Source organism: Epinephelus moara, chromosome 20 (assembly GCF_006386435.1).
Source record: "Epinephelus moara isolate mb chromosome 20, YSFRI_EMoa_1.0, whole genome shotgun sequence".
Lineage (NCBI taxonomy): Eukaryota > Metazoa > Chordata > Actinopteri > Perciformes > Serranidae > Epinephelus > Epinephelus moara.
Window position 1 is genome coordinate 32,975,316 of NC_065525.1, and position 26,998 is coordinate 33,002,313.

The 26,998-nt window shown below is 41.6% G+C and overlaps 1 protein-coding gene across 2 annotated transcripts in view; it reads right to left on the reverse strand.

Moving 5' to 3' along the window:
* pik3c2a (phosphatidylinositol-4-phosphate 3-kinase, catalytic subunit type 2 alpha) overlaps nucleotides 1–26,998 on the reverse strand; it is a 66,309-nt gene that overhangs the window by 34,658 nt on the left and 4,653 nt on the right. Inside the window, exons 2-5 of one of the 2 annotated variants that reach the window (XM_050072775.1) lie at nucleotides 25,267–26,506; nucleotides 7,793–7,890; nucleotides 5,248–5,333; nucleotides 5,032–5,106 (exon numbers count right to left, since the gene is read on the reverse strand). In XM_050072775.1, the coding sequence (XP_049928732.1) occupies nucleotides 5,032–5,106; nucleotides 5,248–5,333; nucleotides 7,793–7,890; nucleotides 25,267–26,424 (1,417 nt within the window). In that variant the 5' untranslated portion in view covers nucleotides 26,425–26,506. Of the gene's footprint in view, nucleotides 1–5,031; nucleotides 5,193–5,247; nucleotides 5,334–7,792; nucleotides 7,891–25,266; nucleotides 26,507–26,998 lie in introns of both variants that reach the window. The other variant, XM_050072774.1, reaches the window with a different exon arrangement.

Below are 26,998 nucleotides of genomic sequence, written 5' to 3' on the forward strand. Positions count from 1 at the left end.
GTGCTACCCCCCTTCATGCTTACCTGTCCTGTCGAATAAAGGCAAAATGACCAAAAAAATATCTTAAAAAAAAAAAAATAAAGCAATCGTACTATCAAATTCACAAAAACTCTGTCTGAATACATTGCTCTTCTTAATGGGTTCAGTTGACTATTCAATCTGCAATTTCCTATGACCTGTATCCCAAACACACACCATGTGAAACTGTACGTGGGCAAATGTGCACTCAATGGGTATGGACTAGTGAAATATTAATTTACGTTTCTCATTGTAAGTCTGTTCATGATTTACTGTTTGTCTTTGTTTTGGAGGGTTTTTTTCTACAATATATTCTATTTTATTTTATTTTATTTTTTTTCAAATTTAAAAAAAAAAAAAAAATCCAATCAAATGAAATCAAATCAAAATATTATGTAGGAGTTTCCTAAAAAACAATGTATAGACTCATATAGAAGTAAGTCCTCTCAATCATCACTTATGATCCACTAAAATGTGTGGAGGTTTATTTTTCTATCTACTCCTCTACCTGTATTTTCTTAGTTTCTTGTTATTTTCTCTGCTCGGGACATTGATAGGCATGTACCTCCACAGTGCTCAGGTGAGGTTGGGGCTTTATAAACAGATAGCAACCAGATGCCAGACCGTAAGTGGCAGGAATCCAAGAGAGACAGCACTTAAAAAAATGCAAATATAGCCAGGGCGAAACACCAAACGAGTGAATCGGGGGTTGGCTTTTACGTTCACTTTTGCTGGCGAGCTTGTTTGCAAACAGTGACTGACAATCCTGCACAGTATACCTTAACTACACCTAGTTTTAGTTTTTAGTTTAGCTTTGATTGACTATAATAACCTTGCTAAGGAGTAAATAAAATCTAGATAAATGTACCACGATAGCTCTTCAACAACCAGCATAATAACTTATGTGAACAGGTTTAAGGTCCAATCATTGTCTTGTAGGATCCACAATGAGAGGGCTGGCGAGATGGCAGAGCAAAGCTAGAAGTCACTGAGCACTTGTTAAATCCAGAGGACCAACACATTTCAGATGTAAAAGAGAAATGATGTAATTCCTACATGACTCAGAGGAAACAGAGATTTCTGTCCAACTGTCAGACTCAGAGACAAAGGAACACAATAATCAGAAGTAAAAGCAAAATGTTACAGTGCAGCAGAAAAAGTAAGAGTTTAATGGTGAAATGGATATGAATTCAGGATTAGGACATACTGTAATAGCTTCAATGACTCCACGATGTTAGGATGGTATCTCATGTATGTAACCTTTTTACTGCTGAACTTTAACCTACTGTTGAAATCTTTTGCATGTCACGCCACATGAACACAAACAAATCAGCATGTTGTCCTCGACAAATGATGTGGGAAAATCTTGAGACAAACTGTAACAAGATGCATCAAGTTTTATCTTGGTGGATTCACTGTTACAGCCCTTTATAATACTTCAGTTTACACCCAGACAGTTGCCAGTTCATTAGGTTCACCAAACTTAAACTAATGCAGTCAGTGAATTCCTCTCTTCACGTCTGAAATGAGGAACACGACTGTGTGTGTGTTCCCTCCTCTCCTACACCCTCTAAGCCGCAGACAGTAACCTGAGCCCAGCTCCCAGCATTTCTTCCCTCTATCATCAGTTTTACAATACATCACATCTGTCTCATTTAAATTTTTCTCTGCACCTTTAGCACATTCTTTCTCCATAAACCTCTACCTTTAATTTCTCTTTCTTTCATGTACTTCCCCCTTTCTTTCATCTCAATTTTTCCCCTGACTTTCTCCCTCTGTATTCCTCTCTGCTCCTACTCTCCCTTCCTCCATCTCTCTGCGTTCTGTCCCTCTTTTGTATTTCTTTTCACACTTCTCTCTCTTCTCCCTTTCTCACTCCATCCATCTCGAGCCACAGTATGTTAGGAATCCCCAGAATCCAAGTTGTTCACAGCCAAGCCCTGGAAGAACCGATTGTCTTTCCTTTCGACTGCTCTCTAGAAAAACGGGTAAAGAGGCAACAGAATGAAACAAGCAGCGACGACAGAACACCCTGATCTCTTTTTGGAACTGTTGGGCAATATATTTATTTACAAAGCTAATCCTGTAAACCTGCATCATTCTTTACTCAACAGATTTTTTTTCCACTTCTTACATAATTACACCAGACTATCAGTCACAAGTAAACGCAGTAATCTTTTGCAATACTGAGTATAAGTTGCACAATTTAGCCATTTCAACAGCAGATAAAAATCAGAAAGACACAGAAAAGAAAGATGGCAATTTAACAGAATACTTCACCCATAAAATAACCACTTGTACATCAATTACTCACCTTGAATTTGTTTAGAAATCGTTTTTCTCACATGCCTCCAGTGAATGGAGAAAAAGGAGAGCATTCTTCATGAACTGAAGTCATCGGGGACCACGTCTAACATCAGCAAAACCAGGGTTTCACACACATTCATTAATTTGTGGCGCCCTGCCACGACTAAAACATCTGCTGCCACATTTAGATTTGCTATTTTTGAAGCTGGACTGTTTATTAGGTGTTGAAATATGTATGCTGTTTGGTTATTCATTTCTCCACACACTCTTGGACCACAGAGCGTACTCTGGTCACAGACGGAGCAGCAGACAGCAGGCACATGAAATTCAACCTCCTAAAGGTTTGCTTTCACTCACAAATAACTGCTCTTCTCATCCATCGATCTGGTCAGCTCTGATCAGATCAGACTCCCCTGTCAGCTGTCGCCACACATAGATTCTCATTTTGTGGGAAACACTGAAAACTATATCGAAACATCCGTTTACAAAATCTCACACAACTTGTGCAGTATAATTCATGTCTCACTTATCCGGTCGTATGCTAAGTACTTGACAAGCACATGCATTTTTGCTAAAACGTTACAGTATACAACACTTCACCTACGTGTAGCGCACCCTGAGCGTGCTCATGTGCGTGCCTATGAGCTCTGCTTGAATGCAAGTGCAAGGTTTTAGCAAAACTGCATGTGTTTGGGAAGTAGTGAGCATACGATTGGATAATTAATAGTTGGTTATACTGCAACAGTTGTGTGACAGTTTGCAAATGGATGTTTTGATATAGTTTTGCTGTGTTAAACATGGTCCCCGTTGACTTTTTATTCATTACGACTGCCTGCCTTTTTTGGATTCTCCGTTCACCGTGGAAGCATTCGAGAAAAACAAAGTTTTCTTTACGAATTCAACGTAACACATGGTGAGCAACTGATATACAAATGATCATTTTGTGGGTGAAGTATTCCTTTAAGAGAACAAAAAAGACAGAGGCAGAATAAAAAATTTGAGGGAGACAAGATGAGAAAATAATGAGGATGACAGCAGAGGGAGGAGAGAGAGAAAAACCGACAAGGATAAAGTGAAGAGTGATAAATGTCTAATGTCTCATGTTAATCTGTCTCTGATGTGATGACAAGTTCAAGAGGACAACAGAGCTAGACAGAGGGAGAGGAGGGGAGGACAGATGAGGCGATGCTGCTAGGAAACAAGGGTGGAGGAAAATACTGTAAAGCAAGACAAGGGAGGGGAGACAAATTGAGAAAAAAAGAGAAACAGAAAGTAAAATGGAAAGAAACAACAAAATGAGGGCTTGAGAACAAGCAAGACACAGACAGAAAGAAATGAAGAATGTGAAGTACCCTTCTTATCCCCTATCTCTCTTTCTCTCAATCTGTCTATCCGAGCTTTGAGTCAAACTGAGGCCTTTTGTTCCGGAGAGCAGATTCCAGCAGTGTCCAAACTCCAACAATGTGGGTCAACACGCTACTGACCAAATAAGAAGTCAACCAGGAAATAACGAACAAGACATCATACTAGGAAAGAAGGAAACGCATCTAGGAAGTGACCCAGGGCAGTGGGATTTAGGGAGGTGACCTCAGCAGAAGCAGGATGACGAGGTAAACCAGGAGTCAATGCAGGAAACAAGGAAAGCACAATTAGGACGAGGAAAGCAGTAAATATATTTCCTATAGGTTGTTTGACGTGAACCGGGCTTTGAAGAGTGGTGTCTGGGTCAGTGGGACAGTTGGGTACATACACACACTCCAGAGTTCTTGAGACTGCTCATGTGTAAATATGTGGGTTGGCCGTCATACGAGAAACAACTGTCAGTGAGGTCAGATATGTATATACAGGCAATGGAACACATAAAGCAGACATACAACATACACACACAACACATACACTAAGTGGCTTAATGCTCCTCAGGGACCCACACAGACAGCGGTGAACTTGGTCACACAGTCGGGATAATATGTCTGACAAAAAAAGCCCACTGAATTGGCTGACGGCCTCCAGCGTGCTTGGCTTCAGATACCAAAAGACATGTCAATCACAGTGGTTGTAGTTTTGTGTGCGTATAACGAGGGGTTAGCCAATAACAGCTCCCCAAAGACCCAGGGAAGGAAACCAAAGATATTAGTGGGCCCTTGAAAAAAAGAAAGAAAGAAAGACTCCAGTCCCTTTTGCCCAACATGGCTACTTCATGGTGAAGGGACAAACCTTTATTTGTGTGGAAAAGGAACGTAGTGTACTTCCCACGACAGAAAAAAATGAAAAGGAAAAAAAAAAAAAAACGAGGTGGGGAGGGGGTAGAGAGTTTGGCAGCTGTGAATGTCGTTTCCTCCTTTAGAGCTCTCATATCTGCAATCTGAGCTGCGTACTCTTAAAGGCAAAAGGGGGTACAAGGTTTCTTTTTTGGCTGACTTCAGAGGATTTTCTACACTTCTTATCACTGGGGCATTCTTGCCATTAACTGTAGGTCCATTCTAGAAAAAAAAAGTTCAGTATCTCTTATATACAAAGGAAGAAGGCTGCTAAAATGGCGTTATTTTCATGATCAAAAAAAGCAAACCCTTTAAAAAGTCCGTCAGAAATAGCTTCAGATTCATGCTCAGTATGTTCTGGTATCAACAGTCAGTTGAACTAAGTGTTACATCTACCATATACTGTTAAGAGTTGGTTCAAAAATGGTTATCGTCACTGGATGCTTACCGTCACAGGTGAAGGTTACAGGCTGCTGAGATTCTGAGATTTCAATAGAAACCTTGACGGAGGAGCTGTTGTCACCTCCGCTGTTTCTCTGGGCAATGACAGGGCTCAGGACGTAGCCAGGGTTGGTGAACATGTCGCTGTGAGGGAATGTGGAGCGCAGGCTGGTAGGAAAAAAATAAAAGAAGCACAACAGAGAAGAGTTAANGCTGTTGTCACCTCCACTGTTTCTCTGGGCAATGACAGGGCTCAGGACGTAGCCAGGGTTGGTGAACATGTCTCTGTGAGGGAATGTGGAGCGCAGGCTGGTAGGAAAAAAATAAAAGAAGCACAACAGAGAAGAGTTAACACTTTTTTTTTTTTTCAGTATTTTTGCCTACTTGGCCAGCACAGTGAAAACACATGAGGGGCAGCCAGAGCCAGCCTGGCATATGGATCTGATTGCTTGGATGAAAATATTGGATGCATCATGAGCAGTATAACAGGAAACAGGAGAGGAGAGAGAGAAGAGAAAAGGCAAATCTGAATAAAAATTGTGTTTATATTGTATGTACTTTGATAATGTTATATAAAATAAATTGAAATGCATCATTTAAACTGAAAAAAGCCTTCATGTACAATAAGTCATCACTCAGCCTCTGATGTTGTCCCTGTGATATTGTTGGCAGGGTAGCTGGGAGGGTATAAGATGATGAAAAACCTACAGAATTATTTTTACATTTTCCTCATTTAGACTCTTATGAGAAGTTAATTATAATTGCAAACTGTGCAGAGCGAGTGTTGACCAACAGGCAGGCAGAGAGCGGGTGTTGACCCTGTTATCGTAATGGAAGTGGATTCCCCTAGCGCAGCTTCATCATCGCTCCACCCAGAACTAACTACTGGAGTGAGAGAATCTGTGCAGGCTCAGGAAATGAACAGAGCTACAAAACATGCAATTATGTTTATATATATATATATATATATATATATAATGCATGAAAATGTACAAGTATGCATTTACACTCACATACAAACAAGAGCAAAAATGCTATCTTCATCCATGCTTGTGTCATGGCTCTGGGGATGACGGTCCACTGCTTTGGTTCAAACTGAAATATCTCAGTAACTATAAGATGTATTGCCATGACCTGTTGTTCACACATTCAGGATCCCCAGAGGAAGAATCTGAATGACTTTGATGATCCCCTGACTTTTCATCCAGCGCCACCATGAGGTAAAAATTCCAATTTGTACAATATTTGCAGCAAAACAAATTACATTCCCATCAGGCTCAGATATACCGTGTGCTTATCGCCAATTAGCACTTGTTAGCATGCTAATATGCTGAACTAAAATGGTGAACAATGTTAACATTATACTTGCTGAACATTGCATGTTAACATTATCATTGTGCTCATGTTAACATGCTGATGTCAGCACTTAACTCACAGCACTAATGCGTCTCAGTGCAGCCTCACCGAGCTGCTAGCGTGACTGCAGACTCTTGAGTCTTGCTGTTAAATGCATCTGTTGCCTACTGTAGCACATGTGGGCATTTTATTTTGCAGAGTTTTCAAGGTAGGAATTGTCAAATATATTTACATAATTTTTCCAATAGTGTGACTTTGATTTTTTTTTTCCCAACATAAAATCTGGGACCATACACATATATAATAAACTAATATCACCCAAAACACAAAGCACTGTCATTATGGCGACAACATTATCAGTTCAAGTCAGTCGAAGGATCCCATGTCTTGTCATCATTATTTTAGTTTAAAAACACCTACATCTGGAAGGTCTGAGGGCTGGTTAGTCAATTCCCTGCCAATAAGAGAGAACACTCATTGCCAGCAGTCAACAGACACTTATGTGAATACACAGTACTGAAAGAAATCAGTTTACATAATTGAGTTTTACAGGCACTGTTACAGTGACAATATTGTTTAACTTTTATTAATCATTTAGCTTATAGCTGGTACAACGGTTTCACCTCTAAATTGCACAACAACATGAAAAACTGCTGCTGTATCAATCATTTCCTGCAGGCAACGGCAGCTCCGCCATATCTCACTGCCCTCCGACTCTTGTCATGGCCCTCCACCCCCAACTCATCTCCGCTAGCACCTCAGCTAACATTAACACTGTGAACTACAGTTTACAACTCTTAGCTGATGTTAGCCAGCCACAGTGGACTTCAGTTTTACAGACCAAATCTTTGCTAGCATCTCAGCTAACATTAGCTAGCGGGTTGGATGAGTTAGACTGGTTAAGGGCAGGTCATGTCTTTGCCATCCTAGTGAAAAAACACTTGCCTCTACTGGCATCTCAGCTAATGTTAGCTAGCCACAACGGCACTGTTTTTATAATGTTAACACAGCCACCCATTGCATGACCATGAAGCAATTGGTTAACACTAGAGAGAAAGAAGGCCGAGAGGAGATGTGGTGAGACACGACGACAAGTAGTATTACCGGGGGAGGATCGTATGGAGAGGGAGGGCAATAAGGTGTGGCATGTCCGCCACTGGACCCAGGTGGCCTGATTGTTACAGTTGCAGCTATTACTTCCCTTGCCTGTGGATGGCAACATCACCATCTGAAGATCTAAACCGCCACCTCTGGTATTACTTTCCTTGCCTACAGGTGGCACAGGTTGGCAGGTGTACAACAGCTGCTTGCTCACTGTGAGTTAATGCATCTCTAAATCGCCATCGTTAATATCAATAATGTTATAAATCACTTAAACAAGCAAAGAAGATCAAGAATAGTCAAAATCTTACGTTGCTACGTCTTCACAGAAGGCGACAACCTCCAGGTTTTGAGCATCCGGTTCTTCCAAGGCGGCATTCTTCACCAAACCTTTTCCTTTTCCCTTGTCCTACAGGAGCAAACACACATACACACAGTGTCAGGGAACTAGAAGAATACATATGAGTAACATGCTTACCGGTACATTCGTCAAACAGAAGCAGGCCAGACAGGACACAAAGACAATGAGTGACTGTGTGACATTTATAGTGTGCCCAACACATATGAGCTCATTATATCAGTTTAACAGGACTGACTGTGGAGAACAAGGGGCAGTTTAATTAAGAACACCTCAGAGCTATGAATCCTAGGAAGTGAATACACACGTCAGTGGGAGCAAAGGCTTGACAAAAGAAACACACACAGAGGTATCCAGCTCTTTCATGCCTTAATCTCTTAAATTGTGAAAAAGAACATTAGTTAACATTTAATTAAGGTCTAGGTTTTTAAGTGTAAATTTGAATTAAAATAACGACTATACACTCCAGAGGCTGAGCTGGCTTTCTCAAAAATTGGAAAAAGCTTGACACGGAGGAAAAGCTTTCATCAAATCTATTTTATACTCATAAATATTTTAAGAACAGCGTTGAAAGAGTTGCTCTTATTCTCTCTCTCACACACACACACACACACACACACACACACACACACACACACACACACACACATCTTGAGACAACTCCCATAGGAATTACTCTGAGAGATTCCTGGAGGCTGGCCTGTTGCCGGGAACTCTCAGTAACACTCGGCTCTTTTACTGCTGCCTATTGCCAGTGGCTGAGGAATGTGCTTCCTGTGGCACAGGAAATGAGAAGTGAAAGGGCCCCGCCCCTTCCTGCACCAGGCTCTGGGCTGTCTGCAAAAGTGCTCTGTCATGGCTTGGAAATCTGTGACTCTGACATCACTCCAGGAAGAGAGGGGAGATGGGGGAAAAGGAAATGTTTGGAATGTCATAATAATAGTTTATTCCTCACTTCAAAGACCTCTGGGAGTTTTTTAAAAAGCTCAGGGGGATGTACAGCTTTTTTTTCATGTGCAGTGACAATGATACAGGACAACTACAAAAACTTCCTAAAGGTTGTTTTGCCACAGCTTGTTTAGGGTCAGGTGAACTTAACTTCTGTGAGGGGTTTTGCTGATGATCATCCGGTGTATAAAGAACCCAGGAGACAGGGCTCCCTCACCTTCTTTAACATCAAACTCAAGGATCTTTTTAAGGACTTTCCTGACCCAGTACCCTCAAATTCAAAAACACAACACCGCATTTTTTTGGGACAGGGCTACAACACTGAGATTCTTTATAATGAAAACTTGCCACAGAAGCTCACAGACAACAATTAAACAACAATGATGCAACTGTGGGAGATACACTCAGCCTACTTATGAACATTAAAAAAAAATAAAAAAAATAAAAAGAACTTCAATTCCTATTTTTGCACAAAACAAATCAATTCAAGCACAGTCTATTTTAAAAAACTTTCAAAGCCTTCATATTTTTCCCTTCACATTCACAAACTGTCAAGGATTTCAAGGACCCATGGGGACTCTGAGTACAATTTGTAGATCTTTATCTGTCCTCACATTAATTTATTTTTCATGTCTGGGCCATTAAAGATATGTCAAATTATTTTATGTTATAAATTTTAAACATCCAACAGGCACCAGCCTAAAATATGTAGCACCAAACAGTGAAGAAGATCACACTAATTCATGTTAGAGACGAAAATGAGGGCTGCAACTAACAGTAATATTCACTGTTGATTATTTTGACCATTATTTATTTGATTAATCCAGTATTTTTTTGGTGTATTAAAAGTCAGAAAATAGTGACCTAGAGTTACCACCTTGTGTGCCTTTGCAAACCAGTCAAGTTGCAGGTACAGATTATATCCATGTCTGTCTAGATTCATATGTAGCCTGACAGTTGACAGAGCTTAAAATGTTGCTGCAAAGAAGCTCCATATTCTAAAAGATGGATACTTCACACACATCAGCACAGTCTTAGAGCCACCCAAGATTAGTGTCATCAGTTCAGTATCTGACCAAATGTCTCCCCTTCTGTTCCTGAGTTATGATGTTAGTGGAACAGAGAAGTGTTTTTGCAGAACATTATGATGTCACAGTGACCTTTGACCTTTTAGATATATAATGTCATAACTTCATCATCTTATCCTATTACACGTGTGAAATTTTGTCATGGCCAAAAACAAACAGTTATGGCCAAAAACATGTTTTGGGAGATGACCCTGACCTTTGACCACCAAAATCTTATCAGTTCATCGTTGAGTCCAAGTGGATGTTTCAGAAATTCCTTGGAGGCTATTTTTTGAGATATTGCTTTCACAAAAAAATGGGACAGAAGGACAACTTGAAAACATAATGCTTCCAGTCACAGCTATCGCCGGTGAGGAGGCATTAAAATCGCAACTGCAGTTTTCCCAGAGCCCAAGGTGAATTTTCTTTTGTCTGATCAAGAAACTGAAACTTAAAAACATTCAACTGACTACTATATAAAAGAAAGAAAAGTAGCAACATTTTAAAGAAGCCAGAACCACACAATGTTTGACATTTCTGCTTAAAAAAACATTTCAACAATCAATCAAGTACTTATATAGTTGCCAATTCAAAGTGTGCTGATGGACTAAATGACTAAATGTTTCAGCTCTTCATAACATATACAGTCAAATAATCCTGCTCCTCATTAACTAACCGGCCTTGGGGTGACCTAGTGGCTGAATGATTAAGACATACCCCATAACCCTGACCCTGGTTACCCTGAATGATATGACCCTGGGTTGATTCCTGACAGGGATCTCTGTTGCATGTCAAATCGCCTTTTCTTCCTTGTTTCCTGTCAAGGAGGGGCAACTCAAAATGAAAAAATAAAAGGCCGCTAAGCCTAATTACTGAGATCACAACATCCAGCAGCTTAATCCAAGATATCATTTCGACCATAACTGTGCAGCCCCAAGAGCTTTGTTCAAAGTGCTGACTGACCTGACATAACACCAGGAGATAGAAATCTCTAAGTCAGCATGTGGAGCTTGGAAAGGAGGCCAAGCCTGAGACCAAACCACCTGCGTCTCCCAGCAAGGGAGAGAGCAGACTGGGTTCCTGCCTGCAAAATCACTGTCTGAGAGTTTTCATATTTTTGCAGACTAGCCATAAAAATGCTCTTGCTGATTCAATATGACTGTTGATACATATACACATATATGACACATTTTGTCCTGAATTTGAAGATTAGGAGAAAACCAAAAAATCAATAAACAGCGAGGACACATAGAGATAGAGGGAGTGAAATACAGAGAAAAGAGGGTGAGAGATTAAACAACAGAGGGTCAAAGCACGAGAGAGAAAGAAAGGATGATAGAGAGATAAAAAAAAAATAGAGACTAACAGAGCATATTAGCTGTGTTTATGTTTGGAGTGAGGATTGCTTCAGCAAAAACAAACATGGACAGATAATCCAATGAGGCCGTGTTAGCTGATGGTCACACTACAACACACACACACACACACACACACACACACAAACACACTCAGCAGGCTGTACAGTGGGACAGGCCTGTCTTTGTTTCACTTTATCGATTTTGTTGGACCCGGATGGAGAGCTCCTGGTGTCTGAAGTCATGGGAACGGCTTCATATGATTCACACGTTGACTAATCCTTCATCCTTTCTCTGCTTGTACTGCGATGTGTCACAGTACTGACTGTAATACCAGGAACACACTGTACAAGATACAGGAAGATTATAGCCCTGATGATGGCTGGTCATGCAGAGCGCACTGTGGTATGTGACCAGTGCTTTGAGCTGGTAAATGACAGAAATCTAAACAAAGATGACTTTAATCCACAAAAGTCAGCTGCAGAATATGTGATGCTTGGCCTGCTCAGTTTTTTTAACTTTCTCATGATGGATTTCCTTGATGGATATTTCCAGACTATTACACAGACAAGATGTGGAACTTGTCAAAAGTTATTTTTCCAGACTTTCCAAACCTGCTGAGAGCGCTAACCGTTCTGATAAATGTCTATATTGGCAGGATTCAAGTCTGAAAAAGAAGGGTTTTTGTCCTGGGTGTCCTACATCACGTAGTTGGTCACATTCCTCAGAGTGAGACATAATCAATTATGAAACATGCGACTCCTGCTTCCACAAAAGGACACAGACCTAAAACTATTCATGCTATTTTTCTTAGGGTAACTTAACCTCATGGTTGCCTGCAGAGAATTGTAACAAAATGTTTAAGACATATTGAATGATGTTTTGATGATTTGTTAAATAGATATACAACATTTTAGAAGTCTGCACTTCAGCGTGTTGGAGACAGAGTTTAAAGACGTCAGTATGCTCCAGTGCTTGTCAGAGCACTTTGTCCTGCCTCAAGTGAGGCTGTTCGGAACAGATATAAACCATGACTGTATATAAAGATGGATGGCATGACAGATCCCCAAAAGTGAGGCAAAAACATTTTGTTTGCCCCCTGGCAGCTGGCTGCAGTACAGGTCATAAACCCCGCCCCCTCCCTGTTAGCGAATGGGCCAAACTAAAACCTCAAAGTACACGTCAAATAAATTTTTCCCAAAGACGGTTTCTGGCATTTAAGGTAGCTCTTATCACGGTTATGTGCCCTCAAGTGTTTGTTTCTCTGATAAGTTGGTTTTAATAAGTTAAATGATGCTATATGAGGGGGTGTGACATTATGACTGACAGCTGAGTGTGTCAATTGGTGTGCTCACTATTAATGGAGCTGCTTGCGAATGGGTTTGACAGATGTATGGGTTCCAATTCCCTATCGCTATTGCACATACTCTAGCCCCTTTTATACTGCCTCTTCAAGGTGGGAGTTTCGCACCATTATGCTGCCTCGCCATTCTATATAAATGGTCCAATTGCACAATGGGGGACAGAGCTGTCTTGTCTTTAAGCTGGCATTGGAGGCAGTAACAGTGCTGAATTGAGGTCTGTGCAAACAGGACAGCCAGCTGGTTGCTGTCTAAAATCACACACTGGAAAAGACTGCATAAGACAGCATAAAGGAGGGACTTCGTAGCGGCCCTATAGAGCGATCTGGCACAACATGGCAACGACTGTATCCAAGTTCTTTTGGCTTCATTTTTGTATGGTAGGGGGAAGTGGAAACGTATTGTCCATCTTTATGTGCAGTCTATGGTATGAACATGCAAAGCCATCAGGAACCCCATGGATTTGGCAGATGGATTTCATGCGGCAAGTGAGCAACTTTCATAGGACTAAATGAGGCGCCATGTTTGAACATGGTATCCAACTCTCCTTTAATACATCCCTCACATAAACAATGCAGGTGTCAAAATGCTAAAAAACAAAACAAAAACAAACATCTTTGATAATGTCTCATGTGGAAGGAAATGTATACAGTACTTTCATTAGACCTCAAGGGTACACACACGGCTCATAAGTGAGTAACACTGACTGTTAACAGATCTGATTGTTTACAAGAAAACTCCTCAGGGCATCTTTAAGTAATTGGAGGTTTAACACTTGCTGTTTTGCAGCATTCCTCCCCTGTTGACTCTAAGATTTGTTTTCCAAGTCTAGCACTTTGCTTTGCTTAGCAAATAATCTTAAGTACTACGGTGGTGGCCTTAATTAAAAAGTGAGTCTATTTAATTTAAAGGGGAAAGGGGAACTACACCCATTTTCAAATTTAATACATGTTATTCCTATGGTCTAAGACAGTCCAAATATATCAGTAAACATGAGCAACCCTGTCAAATCCAATAACTGAGTGGTAATACTCAAATTTGTGATGTCCTCGAGTATGAAGTCTGGAGCTGTTCCATAGGCAATGAATGATGAAAGATGTTCTAGGTAACAGTGAGAGCACCCAGGAATGTTCTGAGTATATGGGTACATGTTCTGCTTCAGATCTGAGAACACTACAATAGTATAAAGGCTTGGAGAGACAGTAGCTAATGTTCAAAAAATTCTTATTGAACTGTACAAGGAAATAATGCACATAACATATTAAAATTCTTAATTTCGGGCAGTGTTCCCCTATAAAATATAGTGCAAATAAACAATAAAACATTGATAAGAATTCTTGTTTATCAATCTTCTAGATGTTTTTGCATTTATCACTCTTCACATGAAGTAGCTTTAAATAAACCAGCTACTTCGTTATGCTTGTGTTATCAAGGTTTTTATCTGGATCAGGCCTGCTGGCGTCTACCCGAACATCTCACAGAGGCTCTTTGTGCTTGCTGCTGATAAACAAGGTCAGATATAAAAGGTCTCAGCAAACATTGTTGTGTTCTACCTTAAGTTTAACAGACGAGAACACGGTTAGCTTGGGGAACTTTGTGGCGTCTCCCATGGGACAGAGCCACACAGGAAACCTGACTGAGTGCAGTGCAGAACTGAAAGGTTCAACCAACCACAGCCATGACTGGTGGCTGATGATAGTAATTCCAAGCCCACCATCAATATTGAGTTACACAAGACATCTAGACATTAGACACCTCGATACGTCTCTATGCCAACCTAATTAAATTACACCAGACTGTCCACAAGAAACCTGCACTCAAATATTCACCGGACAGCCACTGTCAGTATTTCACCAGCCGACAAGGTTTAAATCAAGAAGCTGTGCAGCAACATGTGACGGTTTGTTCACTGTAAAATATTTTAGCTCTCCAGTGCTCAAACTTTCAACCTCTGAGAAAAAAAAATACAGTGAGATAAATCAGTAGCTTTTATCAGCGTTTTCATCTAATTGAGACATTTAACTGATACTCATCCTGCCATGACCTGCAAATCTCAAAACAGTACAAGTAAGATGTATTACAGTTGCTTCAGGCTTCCTTTTCCAATATAACTGTGTGTGGGAAATGCTGAGTGATGCTGTCATGCTGATCCAGCACTTACTGAAGAGATGAAGATTGATTTTAATGGGTTGTGAATACTCAGCAACCCATAACTGTCAGCTAGAACATTTTTGGCTTTATGCATGAAGAACATTTTCTAAACACTTCTGTGTGGATACAGCTTAATGAGATCAGATGAGACTTAGTGTCTGTGAGAAGCTCCGTGGTTTTCACATCAGAGGAACCAGCTGCTCACAAAACACAGATCTACTTCTTCTTTCGATCAGGAAGTGACTGGTGGCTACCTAACTCACACTTCCTGTGATAAACTGAAATTCAAGGCTGAAGAAAAATGTGGCTCGAGGGACAGACTGACTTTCGAATAGACACTGAGGCCACATCCACACTAATGAGTTTTTATGTTAAAACGTTGTGCACATGAGCATTTTAGCCCCGTTTCAGAATTCAGGTGTTTCTCATGCACTGTTGGTACATTTTGCACCAAAATTCGTACATATCCCAGTAATTCATGTATAACTCGCTTATTATGAAAGCTGCAATTAGGTGACCTGTGCACTGACAGGAGAAAAGAAGGAAGCGATTCTAAATGGTCCGTTAAGTAGGCAGGATGGGGCGGTGGATAGGTCACAAAACAGGACTTTCCCCAGGAGACAAGTGTTCAGAATCGGGTGAACTTTGAGTAATTTTAAGGGACATCGTCACCATGTTTCTTTTCCTAAACCTAACCACAGTAACTTTACTTGCCCAAACCTAGCCTTAGTAACACTACGCTAATTACATAACTTTACGTTAAGTACGAAGCTTCAATCATGGCGTGCTAATAAACCATTGAGTGTGCATTTTTCTAGGATATCATACAAACCATTGTATGAGGACAGGTTGCAAAATTAATCTCCGTCCATGCTAACTTGTCTGCAAACACATAGTATATGACCAATCACGTACACTGGGCACGTGTGTACAGATGTAAACCGGAAGCAGACTGTAGTTCATGGTTGGTTGCTTAGTTACACAAAATACTATGGAGGCTATTGTGTTTGAAATTGTCACCATGTTTAATGTGTGTTTTGGGTGTGTTGTGAATCATATACACTTTACAGCACAGACTAACGTTTTGGAGGTGTAACTGCAGAATGACACAGACACACCACTGCACAAGTATAAATGCTTACGTTGGCGTAGGCCATGTGCGTAGGCTACGGCGTAGGCTCTGCATAGAGCTGATGCACAAGTATAAATGCCACTTAAGACCAGAGATTTCTTTGCTTGGACCGACGACAAGGTGGAACTGTTAATGAAAATATCAGTATAAGGCAATCAAGGTGGCGTTAAACAGATTGTTACAAAGCAAATTTGGAAAAAATATTAAAGCAGTACTGGAAGCATTATTAATCACTGAAGAAAGCCATGGCAATGGGAGGGATTAACCACACAAGAAGACTTGAATAACAAAAAAGTCTGTACACCTAGCTATAAAGTTTTGGCCTGATACATCATGACTGACAAGACACAATTGGGAAATGTGGGTGTCTGCATCATCGTTTTCAAATGTTTCCTTTTCTGCCCGTCCAGATCAAAGCACAGGACCAAACTGAAATAGAGTCTGCAGTGTCTTCAAAGGTCTCTGTTTTAAGGATTCCAAAATGCAGGAGTAGTGTGGATGCTAGGCGTAAACACATTTTAAAACCAAAAACACCACTAGTGTGGATGAAGCCTGTCTAGATTTTTTTTTGATTGGAGAAAATTACTGACATGTCTGAAACATGCATACTTAAACTTATTCCTTAAACACTTGTTGGCAAGGTTATTATAACATGCATTGGCTTCTGGTTTCTATCTGCTTCCTTTCCATCTTCCACAATGTGTCTCCTGTTTTCTGCCAGTAAACAGGGTCAAAGGTTAGGAGACACAGAGCTGTTTGCCCAGTGAGTCACAGTTAACTGGAACCCATGCTACATCCCTGCACTACAACATCTTCTAACCCTGCAATCTGCCTGGTGCAATGAAATTCTCATACTTGTGCTTAAGGTGTAATTAGACTATAATAAATGAAAACGGGGCAGAGTCTGGAGTGGGATGGTATGGAGGTGTGAGAGATGTAAAAGAGCTGCTGGAGGTCTTTGGGTTTGCGGGGGCAGGAGAAATTTCATGTGTGTTCCGTTGGCAAAAATGTACATTGCATGCTGGCGTACTGTATGTTTCACACGTACACACTGTGATCTTGAATCGCAGCACATGTTTAGATAATAATTGCCAGTTCTGACAAAAATCAGCCTGCAGGTCATTTTGAAGGAACATTGCAAGAACAAACAGGCACAGACATGTTCACTCAATCTGCCATGAAAGGGAGAGCCAAGTACTTCAAGGTGTGTTTCACACTACCACTCAATATTTAATCTGGCTGACTGTTTTATCTGGCTCATTACATAATCATAATCTCAATTAACAGTCATAATGTACATCATCTATATTTTGTGACTGAAAAACTAGCACTTTTAAATTAAACACATCAGTTAGTCAAACAAATCTGTATCCCATTTTCCTGCACCTTTCATCTCTACTTTAGTAGCTGGATTCAGTTCACATTTACAACTAACTAAAATCCTTACCATTTCTTCTCTGGATCTGTCGATCTGCTGCACACAGCAAAATACAAGTAACACTTAATCAAGTGGAATAACACCTCTTGAAACAATTGTGAAGATAAGTAAGACATGGAAACGTGTGGTAAATGACGCATTAACTTTCAGTGTTGCTTTGCAAACAGTAAGAGCTGGGTCTGAGCAGGCGTTGGTGCTATGAGGCGTGACGGCTGAACTGCAGATAGAGCTATTTGTTTGACTGCTGATTATCACTAACCTACAGCTTTATATCCAAAGGCCAAAGCAAGGGGTAAGTAGCCAGGCACCGCAGGCACTGATGGAGGGGAGAGGAAAGGTAGACATAAACCAGTGACAGAGATTGTGAAGCGATAGTAAATATAGGAAAAGACAGAAAGAAAGGTGTGAAACTGAAAGAAAGTACGAGACAGACTTAAGACTGAAAGAAGAGACACAGAATGAGACAGTACAGTAGACGTGGAGTGACTCAATAGTAGATAGCCCAGTTCTGACTAAGTCTCCAAGTTCAAGTTCATTTGTTCCATTTTACACCCCTCTGCCCACACTACCACATCTTACACTAGACTCTTGCCAACCACAACAAGGCTTGGCAGCATTAGGCTGACTTACTGCCATCCAAAGACTCATCTCGGAAATAACTATTGAAAAAAACTTCTTGGGGCACATGACTGCGAGTGAAAGAATGAGGCAAGAAATTACAATCATACCGAGGGGAATGCAAGGTGAACTCTGACTAATGCTGGTAAAGTTTGTCCACTTTTACATCTACTTTTCTGTGCAGTAAAAGTTAAACTCATGTTCATGGGTAGATTGAAGAAAACTGATTCCTTTAAAGCTGGGGTGGGCAGTTTTGTTTTGGATTCATTGGGCAAGAAACCCACAATAAACTTTGAGCATGTTGTAATTCAAGTGGACTGAGAGGAAACTAGACTTCTGCACCTCCTCTTGGCTCTGTTTTCGGGCTTTAGAAAATCTCGGCTGTGACAGGAGACCAATCACAGGTCATTTCAGTAAGAAGGTGTTTCTTATTGGCTGTCCTGCCAATCCAGATGCGCATGCATTTTTCTTTGGTGGAAGCCTGATTCAATTGCGGAGAATCCTGCAGAGAAAGTTGCTATTCCAGCATTGGCAACAACTGTCTACACTGCAAAGCAACCCAAAAAAGGAAGATGGACTTCTCAGCAAGAGAGCTGAAAAGAGAGTCTGACAATAAACGCAATAAAATGTGTCATTATCGGCGATGTGTTTCAGAGATGGACAGAAAATGTTACTAATAGTTTAGCCTCCTGCTAACCAGAGCTAAAGGCTCATGGCTGCAGCTTCAAGTTCCCATTTATGTAGCTAATGTTAGCTAGATCTTCAAATCACAGTGTACCCTCTGCCTCACTCCCTGCCATACAGACCACCTTGTAGGGAGGAGAACGGGCAGCAGCTGCAGAGATGGACCCCAGTCAGAGGCTGCAGCAACCTGAATCCAGCCGGCACAAACTCTAGCTCTGAAAGATCAGACAGCATTAACTCCCTGCTGGATCAGCAAACTTTCTGTTGCTGCCGTTACACAGGTTAGACCCAGCACTGCCACTGGCCACTAGCCTGCTGTGACACCCAGTGCTGGGGGGTTTGAGCTGGCCGAAATTGAGCTGCTACAGCTGCTGGCCAAAGGTCCAACTCTCAAGCTGCTGCCTGCTCTCTTCCCGGGGAAGCAGTCCACAGCAGCAGGGAGTGAGGTGGGAGGATGGTTAGGTAAATCATTCTTGTATCATTTGTGATCTGAGAATAAGAAACATGAGCTGTGTGCAACTGTAAAATGAAATAAGATTAAATAAATCAATGCATGAGAAACAGTGGGTTATTGTATGAAGCCTGTGCATATGCATATGCACTTTAATAAGTGCCGCGCTTCTGTTAGGCTACATGCTAAGCCAAGTTTAGTTATAGATGACAAGTCTGACCCCTTTACATGTGACATTATATGAGACAAGATTTGTCAAGGTTATGTCCAGTAAACAAGCATTTGTTAGACCCAAATGAAAAAATGTATTGTTTTCTTGCCAGTTATACTAAGTGGAGATAAAATGTAAACACATCAGTTAACACTTGCAACCACAATATGACTCAAACCCATATTTCAGAGTGTGAGAATGTGTTGCAGAACTGTGGAGAATTTCATTAAGCTTTCAGAGCAAGGGTTAGGAGGTGTCTGATGTCTGGATCTGTTCTGTAACTCAACACCAGCGTCTCAAACTGATCAGCCTACACTTTGACTGTATTTGTGGAAACAGCAGTGTTTGTATCTGTCGTAAAAACAGAGGTGGGTGTTCACGGTCATCGCTGACACTGATTGACAGGAAGTTTGTGCGATTAAATCATTGCTCTACAATCAGCTATTACAATAAATACAGTATAACAGTATAACAACACTTGGCTTCTTAATAGCACAGTTTTCAAGGAAGTTCCTGTCAACTTGTCAGATTCACATTATCCTAATATCCATGATGGCTTTTTGTATGTCCTCTGGGTTTGATTTTCTCACACAGCTCATAAAGGCAATGCTCCTTGGTAACTCTTGTAATGGATCTTACATTTCTGGAATCTCCACAAGCATGCCGGGTTAATGCACCACGAGTCATCAACAGACTTTTCAAATGAGTCTACAGTTTTAACAATACTACAACACAATGATACACTTTGACAGCAATTAAACAAGATACATACAGGTTTAACTAGCTCAAGCAAGTTTCAACTCTTTGTACTGTAAGCTGATGTTTTTTACTCCGCTGTGAAGTGAATTGAAACCCGAGGCTGTTTGAAATGGTAGGAAAACCCCTTAACAATCTACAACATAACTGCATGCTTTGAAAGATGTTTTTGCAGCGATGTAAATGCATGTGTAGGCAAAAACCATGCAAAACATTGGTTTGGTATTTTAAGGGAAGCGAGACAAAATCTATTTTCAGGGGACTGCAATACTTTCTTTGAAAGCAAGGCCAAGCCTCGACAAAGCTGTGCCCTCAACATAGCTGTGTCATCACTGTAAACTGATTGGCTCAATACGTGTGGTCCATGCAAGCAACTAAGAGAAAACACCTTGGTTTTTTTTAAAAAAAGAATTGATTTGTGGTCTAGTAGCTTCTGCTTTTACAGTCTGTGATTGAAAATCTAGTTTCACTCTCATGTTCCTGTTCTTACCCCTCTTAACAGTCTCACAATCCTCTAATTGTTCTTTTTTGTCATGCTGTTGAAGCTTGAGTTCCTGTCTTAAGCTACTGGTACTAAAAACGATATTTTTAAGCTACTGCTTCATTTCAAAAACTTTCCACATACAAGCTACTGGAAGTCTTTCATTGCGAACCAGACATAGGAGGCTTATTTGCCCGCATCACAGGATCTAATCACAGTTGCTCAAAGTACAGCATGCCACAACTATCCTTCCAAACTTCATGGAAATATAGCATCTCTCCCCCTGAGGTCTGAATGAGAGAGGAGTTGGCACAGCAACGTATGAGGGTGATATCTTAGGTCATTCTAGTGCTGCTGTGGGGCATAGGGGAGCTGTACGGGCTTGTTCTTGTTTATAACAACAACTGCCAGGCAAGCGGATGAAACAAGGGAAGAAGGTAAACACACATACCATCTCAAAATCACATACACCAAGATCGCAGGCATAATGGATGCAGATTAAAAAAGTGAGAGTGTTGAAGGACATATGTGAAGAACGCTGAGCTAAACAGGCTCAAGTTACACAACATGGCTGTCTGACCAACAAACGCAGGCCTGAGCCTAGACATAACATATAGGCATGTGTAAACAAACACTGTTTCATCCTTTCAGGGGAAGAGACATTCCTCAACCCTGGAAGACATGTCTGGAGTGTACAGACTGGACATGTTGCCTTTGATGAGTGGCAAAGTATGTCTGTCGAGTCATGTACATGGACTTGAAAGAGCTCCTGGAACAGTGCATTGAAACTGCAAATGGCTGGTCATGTCTATGTCCTAAACCACAATGTTCCACTTTTTGACTGTACTGTACCATCATCTTTCCAAACAATGTGTTCAAATTGTGTCGAATTTCCTCGTTTTCTGCATTCATGGGGAATTTTGGACACAAGGGCCCTGTGGTGCTGTAAAGTTAATTATCACCCTGGTGTAAGAAACATACCACAGAGACCAGTTGTTTGGTCATGACACAGAGAAACACAATAAGCAGGAAGTGGGCGTCTTAAAAACTGCCAAAAAAAGGCACAATGTCCAACAGAATAGCCTGTCCTGACCTTAAAAGTAATATGTGGACTTTTTGACCACTGGTGAGAATGTAAAGCAATGTTTGTATCTTGTACTCACCAGGACATGTATGGGGAGGGACATGCATGTCTCAAGTACACAGGTAACTATGCACATTTCTACCAACTGCAGAAAGTGGTACATATTGACAGCAAGACTTATCACCTCTGATTATTCAGGGCCTTTTTACTTCTGTCAAAGTATCTGAAAATCAGTTTTGAAGAAGCTTGTAATACTCATTGAGTGCACTTACAGGGACTTCAATAACCCTATTATGATCAGGTTTATGTGTCTGAGCATGTTAACACCATATCCTGCTTCAGAAACCCTAGTAAGAGCTTATCCGTTTAAGAGAAACCCAAATATTCTAGATGGAGTACTCATGGAAACCCATCATGAATACTGGTGCATGTATTATTGAGCACCGCTGACTATGGGCTCATTTATACTACCTTTATGTACATAAACAGATACACCCATTTCAAAAGTTGTTAATGTCATTGCCCTCATACTTCCAAGCGTCCTTTATGATGGTGAAGTTAAAGCCCTAGCTCATAGCACTAAAGGGTAGAGTCAAATAATTCAGACAGCAACAAATGCGGTGATGGTGGAGGAGGTAGTAATAATGGACCTTTTAATGGAGGCAGTGTTGTAGACCATGGTGGTCTGTGAGGCCATTAAATACATTACGACATCTGGACGAAGAATTCTTAAATGTCTTTGTTGCCTCCTACGGTCGTATCTTGCTTAAACTATAAACGCAGAGTATGGACAGAAAGCTCCATCCGTGTCCGTATACATATCTAACGTTGGGCATAAATGAGCACTATCTGTGCAAGCAGCTTCAGCCAAGCGATGTAAGATTACTAAAAGATGCTGCGTATCTTCATCCATTGCTCCCCCGCCCTACGTGGTGGTAGTGACAGTGACAGGCTGGCAGTGGAGTGGAGGACAGTGCAATAGAAAGCGTAATTTTAGCTCCTTTTAGGAATAACAGTAGTGCAGTACATAGTGTGTGTGGTTAAGAAAGAGAGCCGGTGGTCGGCGCTCAGAGCATACAGCTGTTGGCAATCGAAAGCAGAGAAGAAATTAGCAGTTTAATTGTAGTGGGAGTAAATGCACAGTGTAGTGCGTAACATTATCTGTCGCTCTGGTCTCCCATTGTTGGTTTGTTTTTGTAAAAATCACAGGCACCTGCGCTAACAGACTGTAGTAATAAGGAATATGAATAGCCCAATTTCTCTGTGCTCAAGTACACACCATATCTCCAATATGATCATAACTGACACAACCCTCATAAACTGGTTATTCATGTCCATGTAAATGCACTAAATCATTTCCACACAGATGATTTACACCTTCTGGTTGATTTGACTCTCAAATACTAAATGAAGAGAAATTCATGTTTGGCTGGTAGGTCTCAGTATGGTCGTACTGCTGACTAAGATGCTCAGAGCTTCCAGCCAAATGACAGATGGTTGTTTAGTTTTAGGGGGGAAGAAAAAGATTTAGAGGCAACAATATCCCATGCCACTTGCCCACAGCACTGTCCCAAATGAATGTTCTAAATATTCATCACAAGAAATTAGATCACTGGTGTAGTTTGCATGGCAAAATTAATCACAAAATGTGGTCGAGAGGAAATTGCGGGGTGAAACAGTGGGTAGCTCACCACAGTGAAAAACTTAATTACAGGGAGCAGGAGTATGGAGGATGTTTTGCTTGTGCTAGTGAGTGAATGAGGAGTATACATGCAGTTGTAAGTAAGACTTTGATGGGTGTTTTGGGTGAAGGAGAAGATCCACCAGCATCTGTTCTGATTAAACTGTACTCCCACAAGCTAATGTTGCAAGAGCTGTGGTTTCATTCAGTCATTTATTCTGTAATATGAAATGCTGTCAATACTGAGAAAAGACAGTTGCTGGTAGTAAATGGACTTTTCAGGGTGACGCTGGACTAGCAGGTAAATCTCTGGTCTGGATAGCAAAACATGGTTGGGGATAACACATGACTGACACTGACCGAGTGGCGAAGTAGTTAGCCCACTGGTTCAGCCAAACTGCTAAGTGGAAAACAGTAATAAGTTGATAACAGTGCAGTCATGAGGTGTGAAGATGTGAATGTGAAACAGAAAGCTCAAAAGAACAGGACACAGGTGAAACTAAAAACATTAATCACTGCTCTGTTTCGTTTAAGGAACCCTGTAGCCACGCCATTGAGCCTGCATCCGTAATACCAACGTCCTGGGACTGGTACACGTCAATGCAATGCAGCAACTACTAAAGACTCTCTCTCTCTTTGAGGATTTTGTTATTCAATTGCAGTGAGAGAAAACTAGACTTCTGCACTTCCTCTTGGCTCTGTTTTCAGGCTTTAGAAAATCTAGCCCATAACAGAGTCTGGCCAATTACAGGTCATTTCAGTGAGAAGGTGTTCCTACTGGCTGACCCACAAATGCATGTGCATGTCCCTTCAGTGAAGGTCTGATTCAATTGCGGAGAATCCTGCAGAGCAAGTTGCTATTTCAACACTGGTAACAACTGCTTACACTGCAAAACTGCCCAGACAAGGAAGATGGACTTATCAGAAAGAGTCTAAAATGTGTCACTATCAGTGAAGCATTTCAGAGAGTGAGAAAAAATGCTGCTAACTGGAGCCAAAAGCTAATAGCGGTGGCTTCAATTTCATGTTTATGTAGCTAATGTTAGCTAGAGCCTTGACTCTAAGTATGTCCTCCGCTTCATTCCCTACCGCTACAGACCACTTCCCCGAGAGGAGAGCAGGCACCTGTTCAGGAGACGGGCCCCTAGTCACCAGCCTCAGCAACATGAATCTAGGCAGCACAAACCCCAGCTCCAGGAGATCGGACAGACCCGACTCCCCGCTGGATCAGCAAATTTTCTGTTGCTGTTGTTACACAGGTTAGACCCCACGAAGCTGCTGGTAACAAACCCGCTGTGACACAGTCTCTTCCACAGGACACACTCCACAGTGGCAGGGAGTGAGGCAGAGGGACCGCGGGCTGGCAAGCTAGCTAATTCTTGTCTCGTTTTCGGTCTGATAAACAGAAAGAGAAAGAGAGCAGGGCTAGGAGAGGCTGAGAGAATGAGATATGTGCGACTCAAAAATAAAATAAGATTAAATGAATAAATGTATAAGAAACACTGGGTTACTATATGTAATGTGTGCATATGCCAGTGGTCATCTGGTGGGAGAGGCTTAGGACAGAGAGGGGAGAGGAAGGAGCTATAGGAGGAGAGTATATTTTTTAAATTCAGCTGTTTTTTTTTTTGCCTTTTCCAGATTCTGCCTAACCCAGCTTTCAGAGTGAGCCAACTGAAAACTCAGCTAATCCCCTTCATCAGAACTGTGTGGGTGTGGTTTGATCGGATTTGATTCACGCTTGTTTGACAACATCAGCACAACCCCACAACTGTCATTACATTTTTGATTCCAATGTTACTTAATCCTGATGTGATGTACAGAAGTATGTGACATCACCTTTTTCTGACTGAGCCCTGCCCCCTTCAAACCAGTGAGACAGAACAGCACAGATAGACATTTCTGATCATGTCATGTTCATAGCTTTCCTGCTATGACATGCTAAATTTGTGCAGTGAAAAGGCAAAGCAATTTAGTTTTAAAACATTAACATTTTACTACGATTGTACCTGATTGTTTGGTTTGTGCTGGGAGGAGGTCCCTGGGATGTTGAGCGAGTGACTCCTAGTGACAGCCGCTCCTGTTGATGCTCTCCTGTGCTGTGAGCGGACTGTCAGTGATGCCTTCACCTCCTGTGGTGGGCTGTGGCCACTACTGTTCCCTTCAGTCTCGAGCACTGCATCCCAAGGATCCCCTGCAACTCCTGGTACTGTCTGTGCAGTGTCTCCCGATGCCAGGGATGCTTCTTCATTCTCAGCTTTACGCTTTGTAAGTGGGTCCAGATCCAGCCAGTCAAAGCGGCTGATGCTAGAAGATTCCATCACTGCTGGCTGCTGGGGCGGTGGGTTGGGTGCCAGAGAGGCTGTGCCCGCTTGAGAGGAATCCAGTTCAGTGCTGGTTGATTTGCCATTCTTCAAGTATTCTGAGGTGCTGGCAATCTTGTCGAACAGTTTGGCCATCTCTGGGTCCACTGTTGGCTGTGGGAAGACCATGGCAGCAGCAGGCTGGATGGGAGTAAAGGTCATGAAAGACGGCTGCTGCGCCGTCAGGGCCATGAAAGGCGAAATGGTTGGAGTGAAGCCATTTTGAAATGTGCCAGGTTTGGGGAATGGAGCAGATGGGAACATTGGGGAAGGCTGATGGGTGGGAGTGGACACACTGGAGTTAGACGGGGTGGACAGAACAGGTGTCCACTGGCTGCTCTGGAAAGGAGAGGAGCTACAGGCATGGCCTCCAGGGTAGGAGGCACTGAGGTTAAACCCCAGCAGTGAAGGGCGGGACGCTTTGCTGTTAACCCCAAAGTTCTCATCCAGGAGGAGCTTTTCAAGTTCCTCATTGGTCAGCTTGTCCACATCAATACCCCTAAACTTGTCCTGCTCTGCCTGCTTCTTGGTCTCTGGGAAGACAATGAGGTCTTTTTCAGGTCTGGTAGTACAGGGTAAAGGTAGAGGAGCAGTAGTGGTAGATTTAGGTGGTTTTGGTTTTGAGGAGGACGAGGATGCTACAGAGGAAGATGGGGATGCTGAAGCTGAATGAGTGTGTCTCTTGTCCCTTTGCAATTTTGCTAAAGCCTCTTCCTCCATGCGGAGGGCTTCCTCTTTATCAACAACCCCCTTTGGCTGGGGGACATCCACCTTGAACCCATTACCACTTGATATCTGGGCCATTTTGTCAACTGGAAGGTGCCATGAGTGTGAAGGCTTTTAAGTTAGTGTGGCTCAAAGGGTTGTGTAGCAAGTCTTTAAACACCTAAAAAAGAAGGGGGGAGAAAAAACATTTGGGTAAATGACATCAAGAGGTGGTCAAACAGATTCAAAACAGTCACAATATCATTTAGAAAAAAAAATAGCTGTCAGTCATACAAATATTTTTATTAGCTACATGTAGACAGAATCTATATCAAATAGTGTTTATTGTGTAATACTCATGCCAGCTTCATTTGTTGAACCAGGCTTCGAATGCTTATTGATTTGCTGCCATTTGTCACATATGCACAGCCAATAATTACTTGCACTTGTTGTGGAATCAAGGGCATCAATTAGGTCACAGCATGGGCTACATTACCAGCATGTTCATGACATGTAAATTGGTCAGCTCACTCACAACAAGCTCTCCTCTATTTGTGTGCCTCTCTGTTGTTCACCTTGACATTGCAAGCTGCACATTGCAATTGTTTACACAGGCAGCCCGGCTGCTCACATACCAAAAAAGACTTAATCAAACAAGTGCTTTACAACAAGG